The sequence below is a fragment of the Suillus paluster genome (genome assembly GCF_016628075.1).
Source record: "Suillus paluster strain FC165 chromosome Unknown EDB91scaffold_61, whole genome shotgun sequence".
Lineage (NCBI taxonomy): Eukaryota > Fungi > Basidiomycota > Agaricomycetes > Boletales > Suillaceae > Suillus > Suillus paluster.
The window spans coordinates 137,686-153,983 of NW_024537621.1; the positions used below are offsets into that span (position 1 = coordinate 137,686).

Sequence of the window (16,298 nt, forward strand, 5' to 3'; positions counted from 1 at the left end):
GATGATCCTGATCATACCTTCCGTGACGGTACCCAGGCCTCGGCTTTGCGGCTATAAAAATTTCCGGACGGCGGTGACGGCCCTGCATGACCTACAATATTTCGGAATTTCCATCAGGCCAACTGAGGGACTTTCTAATAGTGTTATAAACAGTTAATAACCGGGAGTATTTACCACCTGTTTATAAACGTCGACTTTTCAACCATATCCTACGAAGTTCCGTCTTGTCGATCACGAACCTTCTGTGGAAGACCAAAACTCAAACGTTGCGCACGAGTTTTGGCATCTATGGGATGACCGTGCTGAGCTCCATCGATTCAAGGATGGTCATGTTACAGAGAGTGTTTGGGGAAATCACAACATCCGATGAACGTGCACATATCTGACGACCAACACGAAGCCAGGGCATCCGGAGATTCATTCGTGCCCCCGAGATTCTTAACTAATCAATCAAGAAAGTTACCGAAGTACGTGATTCTGCGTTCCAAAATCCGTGCATCCAGTCTCAGATGAAGTTCTGCCTTCTAAACTGCGTGATGGCGGCGTCAAAAACCGCCGTACCTAGCACCATGCTGAGGCATATAAAACCCTTATTTCGACTTGGCACATACCCCAGTCGACCATCCTTCGTCTCTGCTACCAGCCCGGATCACGATCCACCCACACTTTTTCAACATGTTCAACAAGTCCGCTCTTTTGATCCTCGTCACTGCTGCTTTTGCAGTTGCCCTTCCCACGGACCCCATTCCTAATTTTACCTCCAACGTCAAGCCGCCATCTCTCGCGCGTCGCGCTGAGTCGTGCTCTTCTAACTACACCTTGATATACTGCCGGAAAGTCCTGGAGGCGGACAATAGTTTCATCCAGACACTGCTCCAGAGCATGGGAGTAGACACTTCGGTTACTGGCCCATTGGGTTTGTCCTGCTCGGCTGCAAAGACGACTGATTAGTGAGTTCTTTTCTTTTTTTCTCCTTTCAAGTTGGTTGACGTTGCTCGTTAGCATCAACCCCCTGTGCAGCCAGACTATAGAAAAGGGCTTAGCAATGAACTGTGTAGAGGCTCTGGTGACCAGAGGCGAGCGGACGCGACGAAAGAGCTGATAGAAGATATGTTATCTTAGTCTGTGGTATGGGACTCGTGGTAGGAGTAACGTACCTGATAGAAAATATATTCTACGGGTATGCCAGTGTTAGTTCATTGTAAAGTAACGGAGGACATAAAGGGTTACATCTCCATCTGTGGTAAGGGACTGAGATGTTCGTACGGGGGAACTCATAGCCTTATACTAGGTTAGCATAGTGATAGGAAGTTTACTGTAACATAGGAAATGACACTTGGAATACGGTGCATTTTCATAGGCGCCCAGGACATGAGCGTTTTCTTCGAGTCTATCATTAAGTAGTAGGCGCCAACCGTTGGCTCCATTCGATATTTACCATCTGGCGAACATCTCGCCATCGCAACATCTAAATTTCTAACTTAGGGGCATCAGTAAACCGGTGAGACTCAAATATTAGTAGATTTTGCAGTATTTTGTAAGCCCAATGCTTCTTTCCTGTATATTACGATACAAAGTAATATATAGCAATCTAAAGCAATGTAATCATGCTAATTCACGCTTGGTTCAGACTAATATATTACTTTACATTACTTTATATTACTTTATATTGTTTTATAACGTCATGTATAGGAAAGACCATTTCGGCGTACAAAATATGGGAATATCGGTGACTCACCGATTTACTGATGCGCCACTCACCAGACTTTGATGCAAATTTACCAATGGTGGATTATCATTGGAAAGAGCAAATATCCGACGATATTCAGGCAAATAATTGCCAATATCTTGAGGAGCCGAAAATCGTCGGAATGAGCCCTTATCTGACACTTTTTGACGGCAAAAAATTGTGATTCTCCCTAATTATTCACCTGTCAAAAAGTTTTCTGTATGTAGCCTAATACAGCATATTCCCCTGCAACGTGCCTCCTTCCTCCTTCTGCAATGATCAGAGCCCTCTGTGGCAAGCCTGTACTGCTGAGCAAGCTCCTGAGCATCCAGACGAGCCCACTGAAGCCATTGTGACGTGCAATTCAACCCTTGGGCAGCAACACAACAATCTCCATTACCATGCCTCCTCGTAAGCCTCAGGTTGCCTCACACAACGCACTTGGCCAGGAAACGAGCCCAGAAGAGAGTCAAGGGGCTGGGGACAAGGCTGCGCACAAGAGGAAGCTGGATGACAGAGCTGGAGATGTGTCAACAGCCTCCAAACGTGGTAGGAAGGCTCTGATGCAGCCACGGACCACAGGTGGGTTTAAAAACCCGTTTGCAGCACTCAAATCAGCGTCAGCACCTCTGGTTGATTGTAAGACGGCACCAGTAGCTCACCTAGTTCCTCCGGATTCCATCCCGCCTCATCTGCCACAGTCATTCAACACTATGTTGCCACCGGACCAGCGTTACGATGCATATATGCATCCTGATGCGATGGAGGCAAAGCTGTCAGAAGTAAACAATCATCCATCTGGACCTGCAGACAGACCTATCGATCCTGCACTTGAGGCACCACATGAGCTAGACACACCATCACTGATACAAGGCTACGACCCTGACACCGAGAGAATGCCGCCTCCTGCTACGAACCAATCAATCCCATCCGCATTAGCGAGTGCTGCAATCATCAAGAGTCCATTTGGTACCTTGTCTACACGTCCGATTGGCACCAATCCCTTTAACATGTTGTCGAGCTCTACACATCTGACTGGCACCAATCCTTTTAACATGTTGTCGAGCACCTGAGAGCGATCTGCGATGCCACAAAACACCAATTCAATTTCACCGACACTGACGAGTTCATCACTCACATTGTCTGCAGCTTTTATGACTCCAGATGGCTCGCATTCATCATCTGTAGCCTCATGTGTATCAGCAACCAGTAGACAGGGTGCAGGAACTCCGAGTCTCACCAAACCGACCACTGGCATGCGAGCTGTCATCCTGAAGTGGCTTATGGACACAATCACACACCTGGAGAATGAAATGAAGGCTCTGAAGGAGAAGCAGGATGAAGCTACTGACATCATAGATGAACAAGCTCGTGAGATAGATAAGCTTCGCCTGGAGCTTCAAATACTACACAATGAACACAATCAGCTCAGAGAAGACGTCGAAAAAACACGCACATCGCTCAATTCCGTCTCTTCAAACATTGACGTGATTACCAAATCGCTTGAAGGAAGTAGTGAGCCATCCAAATCCAAGGCAGCACAGGCGGTTAGTGACAATTCAAAGGATAATATCTGGAATGTGAGTGATTGAGGGAGAGTTAAACAGCACTCACTTACATTGTCGATAGACGGGAGTCCACAAATGTTTCTTGAAAGGCATTGGTATTACAAAACCATCAGCAATAAAGGCCTGCCATCCGCATGACGACGGCATACAAATCAAAGGGGACCAAGTTCGGCCTGACTTTAGCAAAGACTGGAGTGAAAACGCATCATGGCACACCCACCTTGTGCAGTACATCAAGCACAATATCAGATCATGCCATCCAATTGTTTCCCAGGATCTTCTCGCTTCAAAAACGGATGAAGACATCCTCAAGTGCCTCCACAAAAACTTCAAGTATTACGCAGCAGAGTACTGCAGTGCCAACAAAATCTCGTTAACAACAGGAAAAGTAAAAGGAAAGATTGACTCACGAGTAGCACGACACGAAGCACGCAAACGAGCCGTAAGTTTCTCATAAGCTTCGCATACATTAACTGACTTTCTTGGAGAAATTGGAGGAGCGTAACCATGTGCGACCTGCATCAAGCCTCATGTCCGCTGCATGGGATTATGTGTTCCAGTTAGCGTATCAGAGCACCAATGAGAGCATGCCATCAGAGGATGAGTGTGGGGGAATTGACCCGGACACAGATGAGGAAAAGGATGTTCGCAAGAAGCCACCAGCAAAGGCCAAGGGTAAGCAAAAAGCGCCATCAAAAGAACCATGGATTACGCACTGTGAAAATTACTGGTCATTGTTGGTGCATATTCCACAAGTATGTGACGAACACACAGCTGAATCGGATCAGTTCAATCAAGCCATGGATCACCTCAATGGCCTCGCACTTGAGGACAAAAAATTCAGCCATCGTCATCCACGCATCATTGGTGATCCACGCGATCAAGAGTTGCCGTATGTTAAGATGGGTCCGAAGATACCCCTTGGTGCGATCGATCCTGAGTGGCTACATGCGCACCCTCAAGACCCATCGAGGTACAATGGAAGAATTGGTATGTCACTGCTACTGCATTACCTGCACGTAAATTAATGAATTGATGACATTAAAATGAAGTTATGGCAGGCACACCTGAACAAGCCTATGGCTTGAATGACGAGGGATTAGCGGACGATGAAAGAGAACCACTAGCCAACGAGGATGACGAGGACTTGTACAATGCCTAGTAACCCACAGACAGTATAGACTTCTTGCACGACCACAGCTGTATCATGCCAAAAAGATATTGTATCAGTAAAGAACAAGCCGTAGTACATGTTAATTCAGTCATTGTCGATGTCGACGTCCTCTTCTGGGTTGCCCTAGCATATGAGGCTGTTAGTACAAGTTGATCAGATGACGAAATGAGACACATACATGATCATACATGACTGTGATCCAAAGCATTTGGTTACGTACCTTGATTGGAGCAAGGACTGAAGTGCCCACTCAAGGCACTGATAGGAACCGCCTCTAAATCACCAAGCTGGTCTGCATACCATGCAGAAACTCCCAAATCTGTTGCCCTTGAAACGGTAAACATGTGGTAGTGCAAAAATAGAATCTGCTTACCACAGCGCCCATGGAAACTCGGGTATGTTGTCATCCGAAATGAAATGTCGTACAATGGCAAGATCGGCAATGAGGGGTGCTGCATCAGCGACACATCTATCATGTGAGACTCATAGTAGGTATTGAATCTCCACAGGATGGCGTCCATTGATGTATGCATAATGGGCAGATTTCCCTCGATGAGCAGTCGCAGAACCATACCAAAGTCCCCATAACCACAAATGAGAGTATGATCTAGCATTGCCCATAAAGTTTTTGCCATCTCCCATGATGTTGGTAGAAGTCTTGAGATGGACTGATTGCGCTCCACTTGTTGCGCAGGTACTCGTATGTGATCTGATATACGTCATTGCTGATTGCCAATAGATTGAGCTTCTTCGGGTGCTTAGTGAAAGTGACATTGTCTGGGTATCAAAGACGGATGAGTCATTGATAAACTCAGCAAGTCAAAGAAGATACAACAGACCTCCCACAGACATTTAGGCAATCTTTTTGTTGTGTCTTCAGGGACATCTGAAGAAGCCGCAGGGAGTCTTCGTCATCCTCAGTTCGGTTCGGAAGAGCTTCAATGTGAAGGATCTGGTACGTAGATAGTTAGTCTAGTAACGAGGAAAATAGTGTAAGGCAACGTACAAGCTCGTAATTGAACGTGATGCTCCACCATTGTCGCATCAGTGTAGCTTTGAGTTCTCCTCCTTTATGCTGGTTGTGATTGATCTTTGCGAGCTTGCCATTATGTCGCTCAAATGCAAAAGCCCACGTCGCGTAACAGGGCCCGAATTCGTACATCTGCTGTTCAAAGTGATTAACAAAATGAAAGTACGGAGTCAGGTGACATCCCATGCGAGCCCAGCTCTGTGTGGCATGAGATAATGCTGCACGTCCTCTGCAAACATTGTCTGGACTGATAGATTGAGATGATAGGATGCACACCGCGGCAGAGAACTCGAGGATTACAGCATAATGTTGACGTAAATTACAGTCCATCTTTGCGGAGTTAACGCGATTGGTTTCAGCATCAGAGGGATGTGTGTTGCAAGCAAGCAGATGCTCCAAAAGCCGCGAGCGTAGAGTTCTCTGCATTGTGGCTTGGGCAGTGAAGTTTTTGGTATTAGACGCTGAGGGAGGTGCATCATGATCTGGGATCTCGCTGTCGACTGCCCACGCATCATACAGAGCAACAAAAAGGACCGCAATTTGATTGCGCCACTGATCCACCTTGGGTGATCCCTTACCAGTTGAAAGCTATGAACCAGATTATTATGTGGACAACGAAGAGTAAATAACACACTGACTGAAGGTGGTAGGCGATTTGCTTCGACTGGCCGAACAAGCCCCGAAAAAAAGGCCTCAAGTCGGTCCATTGGCTTGACAAGTCTCGTTCCGTTGAGTAAACCAGACTTGATGAGGATGATCCTGTTAAGATGCTTTACCAAACCTTTGATATATCAGTAACGAATTGCAACTTCAAGCCTTGAAACTTACCCAAAAACACAGCATGCATGAACTCAACGACGGAGCTACGAGCAGGCATCCAACCCAGAAGGTAATTGAGGGCAGACCAATGGACACCTCGATTCTCATGAATGGCGTCAACCGTTGCAGAGTCTGCATTACGTAGACGAAATGAATACTTGATATACCTCCAGTCGTCTCGGTCCTTGAAGTCTATGTAAGCAAATGTTAGCGGTTATTGAGCAGTGTATCGCCGCAGTGAGATATGTACTTGATGGATCGAAACAACTAGGGTGAGCAAGCGAGAAGGAAGGTGTTTTACATGTTGGACACATGAAGAACTTTGAACTATGACCTTGGAGGCCAGTCACTTTGCGACTCGACGGGAGATCAGATATGTTACAGTACAGATGAGAGTGTGACACCTCCGGATCATCATGACCATGAACGGTGAATTCTACTCCTGTAGGACATCAATTGATAACAGTTATGAAGATTATCGACAACTTACCCTTTTCCAAACGAAGCATACTCTCCACAAACGGTTCTAAGAGATAGTTCATCTCCTCTAACGACGGCTCGTCGGGACCTGGCATAACCATAACGAGGATTGTTTCTTCCAGAAGATAACGAATAGAGCGTGGATTGTTGCAGATAACAGCATAAAATGCGCCCGTGGAATGATAGCCCGATTTTCCTTTGACCGCTTGAAACCTGTAACAATTAGCACCTAGTGTAAGTATCAAATCAGAGAGGGTGAAAGATGTGAAAGACATACCAGTCAATATTGATCTGCCAGACCAGTCCGCAAGGTAGCGAAACGAAGCGTTGATGAAGTTCATGCACGTCTACATCCTCTATTTCCCAGCGCCCACCTCTTTGACGCTCTAGCCCCACCTTGATCATACTGCCAGCCATATTCCATCATAGATGTCCCTCATTGGCTTAGACGGGTCAGGAAATGAATCATATCCACAACCACGAATAGGAGGGACATGTCCCGGCTGGTCTTCAGGGCTGCGCCAGTGCTGGAATTGGTCCCATTTGCCTGGTCGTAGAAGAAATTGCTGTAGAGCCCGTTCAGGAGGTACATATGGGACGATTTTTGTTGGAGTTCATTTGAGGGTGCCATTGGCGAGTCATTTCGAGGTGTACAATGATCCGTCACAATCAGCGACAGTGCAATCAGGGGAAAGTAGCTCAGAAAGCTCTAATGGATGGTGTAGCTTCCAACAGATATCGCATATGAAAAAATAAACAATAAATTGATCTGTTGATAGACCAAGTCATCTGAGAAGAGTAGGGAGCATGCAGGCAAAGTTATCGAGCCCCAGATACTCGATATCAGGGTTGGCCTGTTGAGCAGTGCGCAGAAGGCGCTCCTTTCCTTCAAGATCGTGATATACCGCCACGTGAGTAGCATTATAAAAAGCGGCAGATATAAATGCATGTATGTATGCATTGCGGACTGCCGGGTGGTCATTCATGCATGACGGAGGGTCAGCATGAATATCCGCTGCTTCTTGGACATCCGAGAAATCAAACTGGGTGCCCTGTGATACAAAGAGATCAATAGCGGCGGCAGCCTCATCCTCACGAGGGACACCATCACTGTCCTCGGGAACAGCGCCAGGATCATCATCGGGAACAGCAGGATCTTCCGCATTATCCTCTGGTGCGTTGGACCGTCCAAGTCGCTGAAATATTTCTTCATCGTCATCAGTGCTGAAGTCATCTGGGCCTTGAATGTTGGGGGGTTCATTCCACATCTCGAAGAGGTTGTCTAGCAGCTCAGGAGGGTCAAAGTTCACTTCCCCATTATCATCACCATGCGCGAATGGTTCGTCAGCTCCAAAGGGCTCATGTGCAGGTAGGTCATGCCCAGAAGCGACATCTTCAACTGGTTCAGCGGCACGAGCATCGCAAAGCTGCTGATCAGCATCATGGTGTCTTGCGGCTGTCTGAACGGCCTGTAGCTTCTGACCACTTTCATCAGGATTATCTCTACATCTGTAGCTCTCACAAGAGCACCACACATATGACAGCCTGGGCATCTGGAGACCCAGTAGGAGGACGTGGAAGCTGAGCAATGGTTGATGTTGCAGTGAGTAAGCACTGCGCAGCGCACACGCGTTAACATTGACTGCGGCGCCCGCGATTAATTCTCTAAGTCTCGAACAAGTAACCAACTGTAGATTATCGGGAGATACGAGTTACACGTTTTCGCCAACTGAGTTTCGTCGGAATTTCAAATTTTCACCCATTCTCGCCGGCAAATATTTTGCATCAAAGTCTGGTGCACTAGGCGCGTTGTAAACTTCAAATACTTAGCCTGTGTCACTTTCTCCATGGATAGTAAGTATGCAACGTATTCGTGATAGAACAATGTCTGCTGTTCGTTTTATTATCGTGAGTCAATACATTATGCGCTCTTGTGATTCATTTGCTTATTGTACTACTGAGTCCTTTGATCGCCTTGACCTACAGCCGTTTTCGTTCATATGGTTTCAGTTACCTTTACGGTACACACAAGATCACCTCCATCTATTTATTGTCTGCGTTCTTCATACTCTCACCTATCATTCTTATAAGCTCATCCTCAGTGGAGGTGCTGATTATATCAGTGGGCACTTCCCATTCTGTTATTAGAGTGGAAAGTACCCACTGAAGTTGCTTGGCCGTCAAAAGTACTTTGCCTCTTATTTACTGCCCCTTCCACATCTCATCTCGTGTCTTTTCATTCCGAGGCTCAAGACTCTAATTCAAAGGCATGTTTTCATCCGTCACTCGTATAACGTGATTCGCGCATCTTTCATGCACATCCTCGCCATCACCACGACCGCCCGCAGTGCATTCATTGCAGGAGACTTGTCCACTGCTGCCACACAAGAGATCACCACTGTGTACCTCCTATTCCAATCGCTCGCTCGTTATGGCACGCAAACTCGACTCGGAACGTGCACTTCATGATTCAAGTAAGGCGAATTAGGCTAACATTGATTATGACATAGTCCCTCGACAGGTTATGTTGTCAAAGGTACGCTTACATGGTTCTTGCATACTCCATGCCCCATTACGATTTCCAGGCTTTCATTTGCGTTGAAAAATGAGATGATATTAATGGCTGATGAAATGAAAGGTATCGGACGAAATTCACATCTGTTCAGCTCCTTCCTGTCATCAGACATCCCGACCACACCGCAATTTACGCATAGCTCGCATCATCTACCGCAACCAAGTGCACATTGTAAGGCAATTCCATCACCTGACACGGATCATTTTGCACTGACGCAACTACAGAATTACCTGCTCTTACATTCAAATAAGAAGAATCTCGACCACTCCGAATTAAAATTTGATTCAACCAAAAACTCTTGCTGTCTTTGCTCCCGGGTCTGCTCGGGTGTTGGACCCAACAATATGAGGGGTGCAATGTGCGTAAGGTGGACGGGAAAAAAATGGCGACCTAGAACGCTACGCATCGCATAGCGAAAATGGCGATGCTAGTTCTACCACCTGGCAATTTACAGCCTGCTTTGCATACCTCGCATCCTCTACCGTAACCAATTACTCACCAAAACGCAAATCGCTTTGAATCGAAGCATTGCCTGCTCGTACGTATGACGATCTCCATATACCTACACGGTATTGAGTGGAATTGACTGTTTGCTGACCTTCTCCCGCGTGCGTTCCGGAAACCGGGGGATTTGTGCTAGACACAGTATCCAGAACACACCTTACGCTATGATAGCCAGTACAATAAATATCATCAGCCCCCACGCAACACAACAAAGACAGAATGCACCTTGGAGTAGTAATCCCAGGTTCCAGCACGTTGAATACGGACCCGTCGGATGGGAGGTTTCTGGGACAGTTCAAAGATTGAAGGAAGGTCGTGAGAGGCTGTTTTGCGGGGTGTGTGGGGGCAGGTGTTGAGGTACGTGGTTGATGCGAGGATGAGGGCCTTGAGTGAGAGTTGGGACTGGGGAAGACAATAAAAGTAAGTCTGATATTGGTGACGGACGGAACACATCGATACCGAGTCTTCTACCGACAAAAGAGGGCGGGCTGTGCTCCATGAGACTAAGTGCAACTTTCCAGGTCTCGCTCCCTGCACCACGAACAGAGAGACTAGATGAGGGAAAGGGAGTAGGGGAGGAGAAGAACGTGAGAGACCATATGCGCCTCACGGCAGAGGAAGTGAGCGAGGATGAGAATAGGATGATGCGCTCACATTGAGCAATTCGGTGCGAGCATCATTAGGAATAAGGGAGACCCATGAATTTGTCGTTGATGACGAGAAAGAAGCTGACGGACGGGTTGGCGCAGGTGATAGAGTACTAGTAGGGCGGTGTTTCTCGTCTATGATGGCAGAGGTAGACGAAGAGGCGATCATGTCGTAGGAGGCAATTCTACCTCAACATCGGCATCATCCTAGTCCCACCAAGGTATTTGTCGAGAACGCTATCTCGGCGATGCTAAACTCATTGTAGAATACCGTGGAGTTATATAGTGAGAGATCACCAGTGAGCTGCAGGCTACGCAGAAAAGATAAGCGCCTCCTGAGTCCTTGATTTTTTGATGGGGATTGCGAACAACACCAGCGAAAGCTATAGATGTGCTGATGCCACAGGAGATGATAACGAGGAATATCCTTGCTCCAGCCTCAAACCCTCGTGACCTGGGCGTTTATGGAAACACGAGGCAAGTTAATATAAGGCAGTGAAGGAGCGCAGTAAACGCACCTCTGCAGCTTAGAATAAGACACCCACAATCCCTGCACCCAAGTTCACCTCGACCGTCTTCATACCATCAAGCTCCAGTAAAATGTCGCAGCTCAGTCCAGACACCACCCCCCTTCGATATTTTAAAGGTCATACGCGCAGCATACGCGCTGTAGCAGTTTTCCCCGATAAACGACGCATAGTCACGGGCTCGTTCGACAAGACGCTTCGTCTATGGGATTTGAAAACAGGTGTGGTGTTGAAGAAGATGGAAGGGCATCACAGTGGGGTGTGGGCATTAGCGGTATCAAGAGATGGGCAAATCATAGCAAGCGGTGATGGGAATGGAGAGCTCATCGCCTGGCATGGAGAAACTGGGGAATCACTCACCCAACCTACTTCCAATATTGGCCACTCCAAGCGAATCTGGGTGTTGGAATTTTCTCCCGATGGTACAGTACTTGCCACTGGTTCAGCAGATGGAATGATGAAACTGTGGAGCACGAAAACCTGGCAGATGCAAGGAAATCCAATAGAGTGTGGTAGTGAAGTCAATTGCATTCGGTATTCGCCATCCGGCGAACATCTTGCTATTGCAACAGACTTCCATATCGAAATCCTGAGTTCAGGTGCGAGGGAACGCGTCGCAAATTTCAAGGGTCACACAGGATACAACTTGTCACTCACGTGGACGCCCGATGGCACACGCCTTCTCTCATCGGGTGGTAGCAAAGATCCCAGCATACGGGAGTGGGATACATTCACTTGGAAGCAGGTCGGCGATCCCTGGAAAGGACATACGAGCTATATCTGGGCCATTGCCATTCATCCTGCGGGCACCCTCGTCGCTTCCTTATCTGAAGACCAGCATGTCCGTCTCTGGCGACTCTCAGATAGACGAACCATTGCCATCTTCCAGCACTCGGCCTCGGCGATATCTGTCACTTTCTCCGTAGATGGTATGCACATCCTCAGCGGAGGTGCTGATAAGATGATCTCAAAGTGGGAGGTACCCAAAGACGCTTTGCCAGAGGAAGTTCCCGAGATGATGATGCTGGCGCCAAAGGTACTTGCCCGTTGATTTCTCGTCCATTCACCATCTCATCTCGCGTCTTTTCATTCCAAGTCTCGAGAATCTGATTCAAAGGCACGTTTACACCCTTCTCATGTAACATAATTCGAGAATTTTTCATGCAGATCTTCACCATCACCACAGCCGCCCGCAAGGCATGTGTCATGGGCGACTTGTCTGCGGCTGAAAAGATGCTCACGCAAGAAATCGACGCCGATGCCAATAACAATACTTCCTACGCCAACCGCTCGCTCGTTATGGCACGCAAACTCGACTGGGACCGCGCACTTCATGATGCGAGTGAGGTGATAACGACCCGTCATACCCCCTTGGAATATCATCTAACAGTTGATTGTGCCATAGTCACTCAGCATACGTCCCTCGTTGACAGGCTATCTTGCCAAAGGTATCGCCCTCTGCGGGAAACAGCAGCTCTGGGACGCGATGAAAGCATTCGACCTCGCGTTCACATTCACGTTCATGTTTACGGACGGATATTCAAAGACGGCTCATTTCCTTTTCTTGATCAAGGTGTGTAAATGTTCGGTTTATATATCGTTCTTCCTTGAGGTTTTCAGGCCATCGCGTTGTTCAACGCAAGTCACAATGAAGAGGCAGTGTTGCCCGTCCAAGAGCTTGCTGCCCGTCCCAATCCCGATCCTCTCGCTTCTCATGTCGTGGAAGTACGTATTGGGCACCCATGTTGGTGTCATCACTGATCCCCCCGCGCTTCGCACACCAGGCATATCTGCGAGTCCAGCTGGGAACTATTGCCATGGATAGCGCCCTTCACAAAGAAGCTGCTGATCACTTCACTGCAGCTGTAAAAGTTGGAATCTTATTTTCTAAACTGGACATCCATTCTATATATGAGGACTTTGTCGTGGTAAGTTGATTTTCCGCGACCGAACATAATTTTTATGCTCAACTGCGTGCTTTGCAGCTTTTCGGCTGGGACCTCAAGTCCTTGTGGCAAGTCGCCAATCAGCAACGCTACCATGCACTCTTTCGGGCAGGTCAATTTGGAGAAGCTCTCGAAGCGTATCGATACATGATGGACATGAGTGATGAGACCACGAAGGCCATCTTTCTTGCTTGGGTCAAAAGTACGTCTGTAGTAATGTTATCCATGCTACAATTCTCACCCTTTCACTCAGCTCTCAATGAAAAATGAAGTGCACTCTATGCCACACACAAAGCTTGATGCTGGGGTCCTTGAAACAAAGATCTTTCCGCTGTTCTGATGTGTACCTCAACTCTATACGGAAATTCTTGTGCTCGTATCATATGCTGGCTCATAATACAAAATAAGCAAGTCCCTCGAATGCTACTGCAAAGTTCACTATATGATGAGCCCTACTCCCCCACCAGCTCTCTTCAGATCCTCTGACCACCTCGCTGTCTCAGCCACAGTTGCAGTCAAACTCTCAATCTTAGCTGACAACTTCTCAATCGCATCCAACCCCATCGGCAACCTCTGTGGTATCTTTCCCTCCTCTACAACCTGATAAACTGTCCGCGTAAACTTTTCAGCGTCTCCTTCGAACATTGCGCCATCTAGCATACGTCGCACCACCGAAGTTGCAAAGGACTCGTCAGCGTATGCTGGATGCTGTGGCAGCAGCACTTCCCCGTTGATGCCGTTTGTGTAGAAAGCGCCAGGTTCGATAACGCAGATCTGATTTCTTGTTGCGAGTACGAATTCATTGATTATGAGAGTCACGTGCCTTTATGTTCCATGAAGGTGGCAACTCTTTCGCTAGGCCATCTGAGAAGCCTTCCAGCGCTATACAGCGAATCAGTCGTGCAAACTTTCCAAGTAAAGATTCCTACCATGTTTTCTGCAGCCAAGTGCATCAGCGTCGTCGCAGTCATCCAGAAACCAATTACTCACGTCGCGGCATAATAACTTAATCCTGGAAGCGTGATAAAGCCAGCAACTGAACTGACTTGGAGGAGAATTCCCCCCTTTCCAGGTTCATTCACCTCCCTGAAAAACTTCACTGCAGCACGACTGACATTCATCGAGCCCCAAAAATTCGTCTCGAACATCTCGCGCGCTTTCTCAACAGGCGTGCCTTCTACCTCCTTGAAAAGCCCGTAGCCCGCATTATTGAATACCACATCCAGGCGTCCAAACGCGTCACGGGTGCGAGCAAACGCCTCATCGATGTCTTCTTGCTTCGTAACGTCGACTTTGAGCACGAGGAGCTTGTCTGCGGAATATCGAGCTGCGAGATCGGATAGAACTTCTGGTTTGCGGAGAGTTGCTACCACGATAGCTCCTTGGCTGAGGGCGTGCTCTGTCATGCATCTTCCGAACCCTGATGATGCCCCCGTTACTGTGCACGATGTTTAGTATCGGCCACACAACTTGTAAGTAGAAGAATGACTTACTGAACCAGACTTTTGGAGAGGACATTGTAACTCGTTCACGAAATGATGGTTCTCTCTGCTTTGGTCGCGGCTTTTATGCCATTTTCTCGTGCGCAGGGTCATATCACAATCATACCCCGGTCGGAAACGTTTGTAAGATACACTGATCATTGGAAACGCTGTGTCAGAGCTGACAGATCAACAGCTTGTGAGCGCCGACGGACTTACGTCACTTGGGCACTCTCGAGAACTAAGTCATATGCGTGTCGAGTAAGCTACTCGTCATTTAATAAACTGATGCTGACTGCATAGTACATACTAAAGGTGACTAAACACTCCTCGGTCCCATTGAAATCCTGGTCAAGACGTTTGATCGCTTCAAGTCCTATGGGGTTGCAGTCGAGCAATCACTGTCATCGTCGCTTTCAGCCTCATGATGATCACCACGGTAACCCCTCGTATCTCTGGTATATTCTTGTTCATCGCTCCCTATCACTGACGCTCCTTCGTGAAGCCAATTTCGGAGGTTATTGGTTGGCAGATTGCAGTCGTCACAGGTCGGAGGCAGACCACAGCGATCGCAGGTTGGCAGATCACCATTCACTAGGTGTGGCCGAAACAGGGACCCGAACCCATCGATTTTCTGGCGATTGACATCGGAAAGCTCAAACATTTGATGAGATTCGCGAGTTCAGGAGTGCGCTTGAAAGTACCCTTGATGTGGGGGAATACGAGAGTTGGACTTGTAATATTAATTCAAGAATAGAGCAGGGTTGTGACGTGCTGCTGTTTTCAAGGTCCTGGCGATGTTTTTGGGGTGTGTGCCAATCTAGAAATAATAAACGCTGAGGGCAAATTAACAATACGTGTGACTCCGAGGAGGATTTCGATTGGAGGGATTGAGTTGACGAGTGGCGGTATAGTTCGACATATATGTGATATCTTCGTAGGTGATGTAGTGCTATTTGATCGTAGTACGAAAGTGCTTAGGAAGGTCACCTAAGGTCGGACGGGCCTTATCAATTGACCTGCGGCGCGACCACCACTTCAGAATCAAAACTCGCAAGGAGTCGATGTATGTACTCACAAGGCAAAGCTGAAGCACTGGATATCAAGACAAAGGTTGGAGGGAAAACGTGATCAGCACGCCGTTTCGGGGTTGTCCCATCAGTCTGATACAACAACCCTACGCAAGACATCAGATCCGCATAGACTCCATCTGCCCTTCACTTATAACTCCCCCTGTATCATCTAGATCTGTCTTCGAGATGGATCATGAGATATATGATACCCTGATAGACAACCGTTCAAAGAGAGAAAAGGTAGAAAGTTCGAAAACACTAGTATTGGCTGCCATGGTGGTGGTGGTACTAGTAATGACTGCGTGGGAGTTGAACTTGACTTGGTGCGCGGGGCAAACGCGCTGTGCCTTTTGGCGTAACGGTTAAGGGACGACAGTCATGACTACTTACAACATCCTGCTCAAATCATAAGTAAGTCCTTGTTTTATTTACAACTGCGAGTAAATGTTCTGAGCATGGACATACCGATAGGTTCAATTAAAAGCAATGAATGGACCTTTTGAAATTCATTGTCTTCGTCGTACTTGGTCCTTTATCCTCATTGCAATGTATGAGTCATGGTGTACCTCAGTACGGTAGTTTTCTAATTCAGGCCTGCGCTGCTTTTCACATCATGATCAAAGGAAGTTCTGTCTCAACCCGCATCGCAAGTGGGTTCCTACCAACAATCACTAGAACTTACCTTCCTTTGTGTCAGTGCTCACAAAAATGTATAAAAGGCCCATCAGTCGATCGGTGTACATAC

The 16,298-nt window shown here is 47.4% G+C and overlaps 5 protein-coding genes across 5 annotated transcripts; 3 read left to right on the forward strand and 2 right to left on the reverse strand.

The window, feature by feature from the left end:
- The first annotated feature begins 345 nt into the window (after positions 1-345).
- On the forward strand, positions 346-1,202 carry EDB91DRAFT_709048 (uncharacterized protein). Its single transcript, XM_041328166.1, has 2 exons — positions 346-950; positions 1,003-1,202. The coding sequence occupies exons 1-2, from the start codon at positions 676-678 to the stop codon at positions 1,100-1,102; spliced, it is 375 nt and encodes a 124-aa protein (XP_041173678.1). The 5' UTR covers positions 346-675; the 3' UTR covers positions 1,103-1,202.
- Positions 1,203-2,130: 928 nt separating this feature from the next.
- On the forward strand, positions 2,131-4,459 carry EDB91DRAFT_1084931 (uncharacterized protein; the record flags this gene model as incomplete). The annotated part of the gene is made up of 7 exons (XM_041315828.1): positions 2,131-2,311; positions 2,336-2,698; positions 2,879-3,309; positions 3,359-3,739; positions 3,786-3,972; positions 4,054-4,287; positions 4,359-4,459. The coding sequence occupies 7 exons, from the start codon at positions 2,131-2,133 to the stop codon at positions 4,457-4,459; spliced, it is 1,878 nt and encodes a 625-aa protein (XP_041173679.1).
- Positions 4,460-5,438: 979 nt separating this feature from the next.
- On the reverse strand, positions 5,439-6,901 carry EDB91DRAFT_1238875 (uncharacterized protein; the record flags this gene model as incomplete). The annotated part of the gene is made up of 6 exons (XM_041321776.1): positions 5,439-5,894; positions 6,003-6,089; positions 6,140-6,282; positions 6,330-6,512; positions 6,571-6,762; positions 6,811-6,901. 6 exons carry the CDS (start codon positions 6,899-6,901, stop codon positions 5,439-5,441), a joined length of 1,152 nt encoding a protein of 383 aa, XP_041173680.1.
- Positions 6,902-11,028: 4,127 nt separating this feature from the next.
- EDB91DRAFT_709100 (uncharacterized protein) lies at positions 11,029-13,311 on the forward strand. The gene is made up of 10 exons (XM_041328167.1): positions 11,029-11,475; positions 11,541-11,982; positions 12,043-12,089; positions 12,150-12,170; positions 12,221-12,400; positions 12,459-12,626; positions 12,674-12,778; positions 12,838-12,981; positions 13,039-13,201; positions 13,253-13,311. Exons 1-10 carry the CDS (start codon positions 11,362-11,364, stop codon positions 13,267-13,269), a joined length of 1,401 nt encoding a protein of 466 aa, XP_041173681.1. The 5' UTR covers positions 11,029-11,361; the 3' UTR covers positions 13,270-13,311.
- On the reverse strand, positions 13,251-14,719 carry EDB91DRAFT_709130 (uncharacterized protein). Its single transcript, XM_041328168.1, has 6 exons — positions 14,700-14,719; positions 14,493-14,634; positions 13,990-14,437; positions 13,929-13,936; positions 13,823-13,881; positions 13,251-13,773 (listed from the first exon to the last, which is right to left on the reverse strand). The coding sequence occupies exons 2-6, from the start codon at positions 14,515-14,517 to the stop codon at positions 13,438-13,440; spliced, it is 876 nt and encodes a 291-aa protein (XP_041173682.1). The 5' UTR covers positions 14,518-14,634; positions 14,700-14,719; the 3' UTR covers positions 13,251-13,437.
- Positions 14,720-16,298: the final 1,579 nt, after the last annotated feature.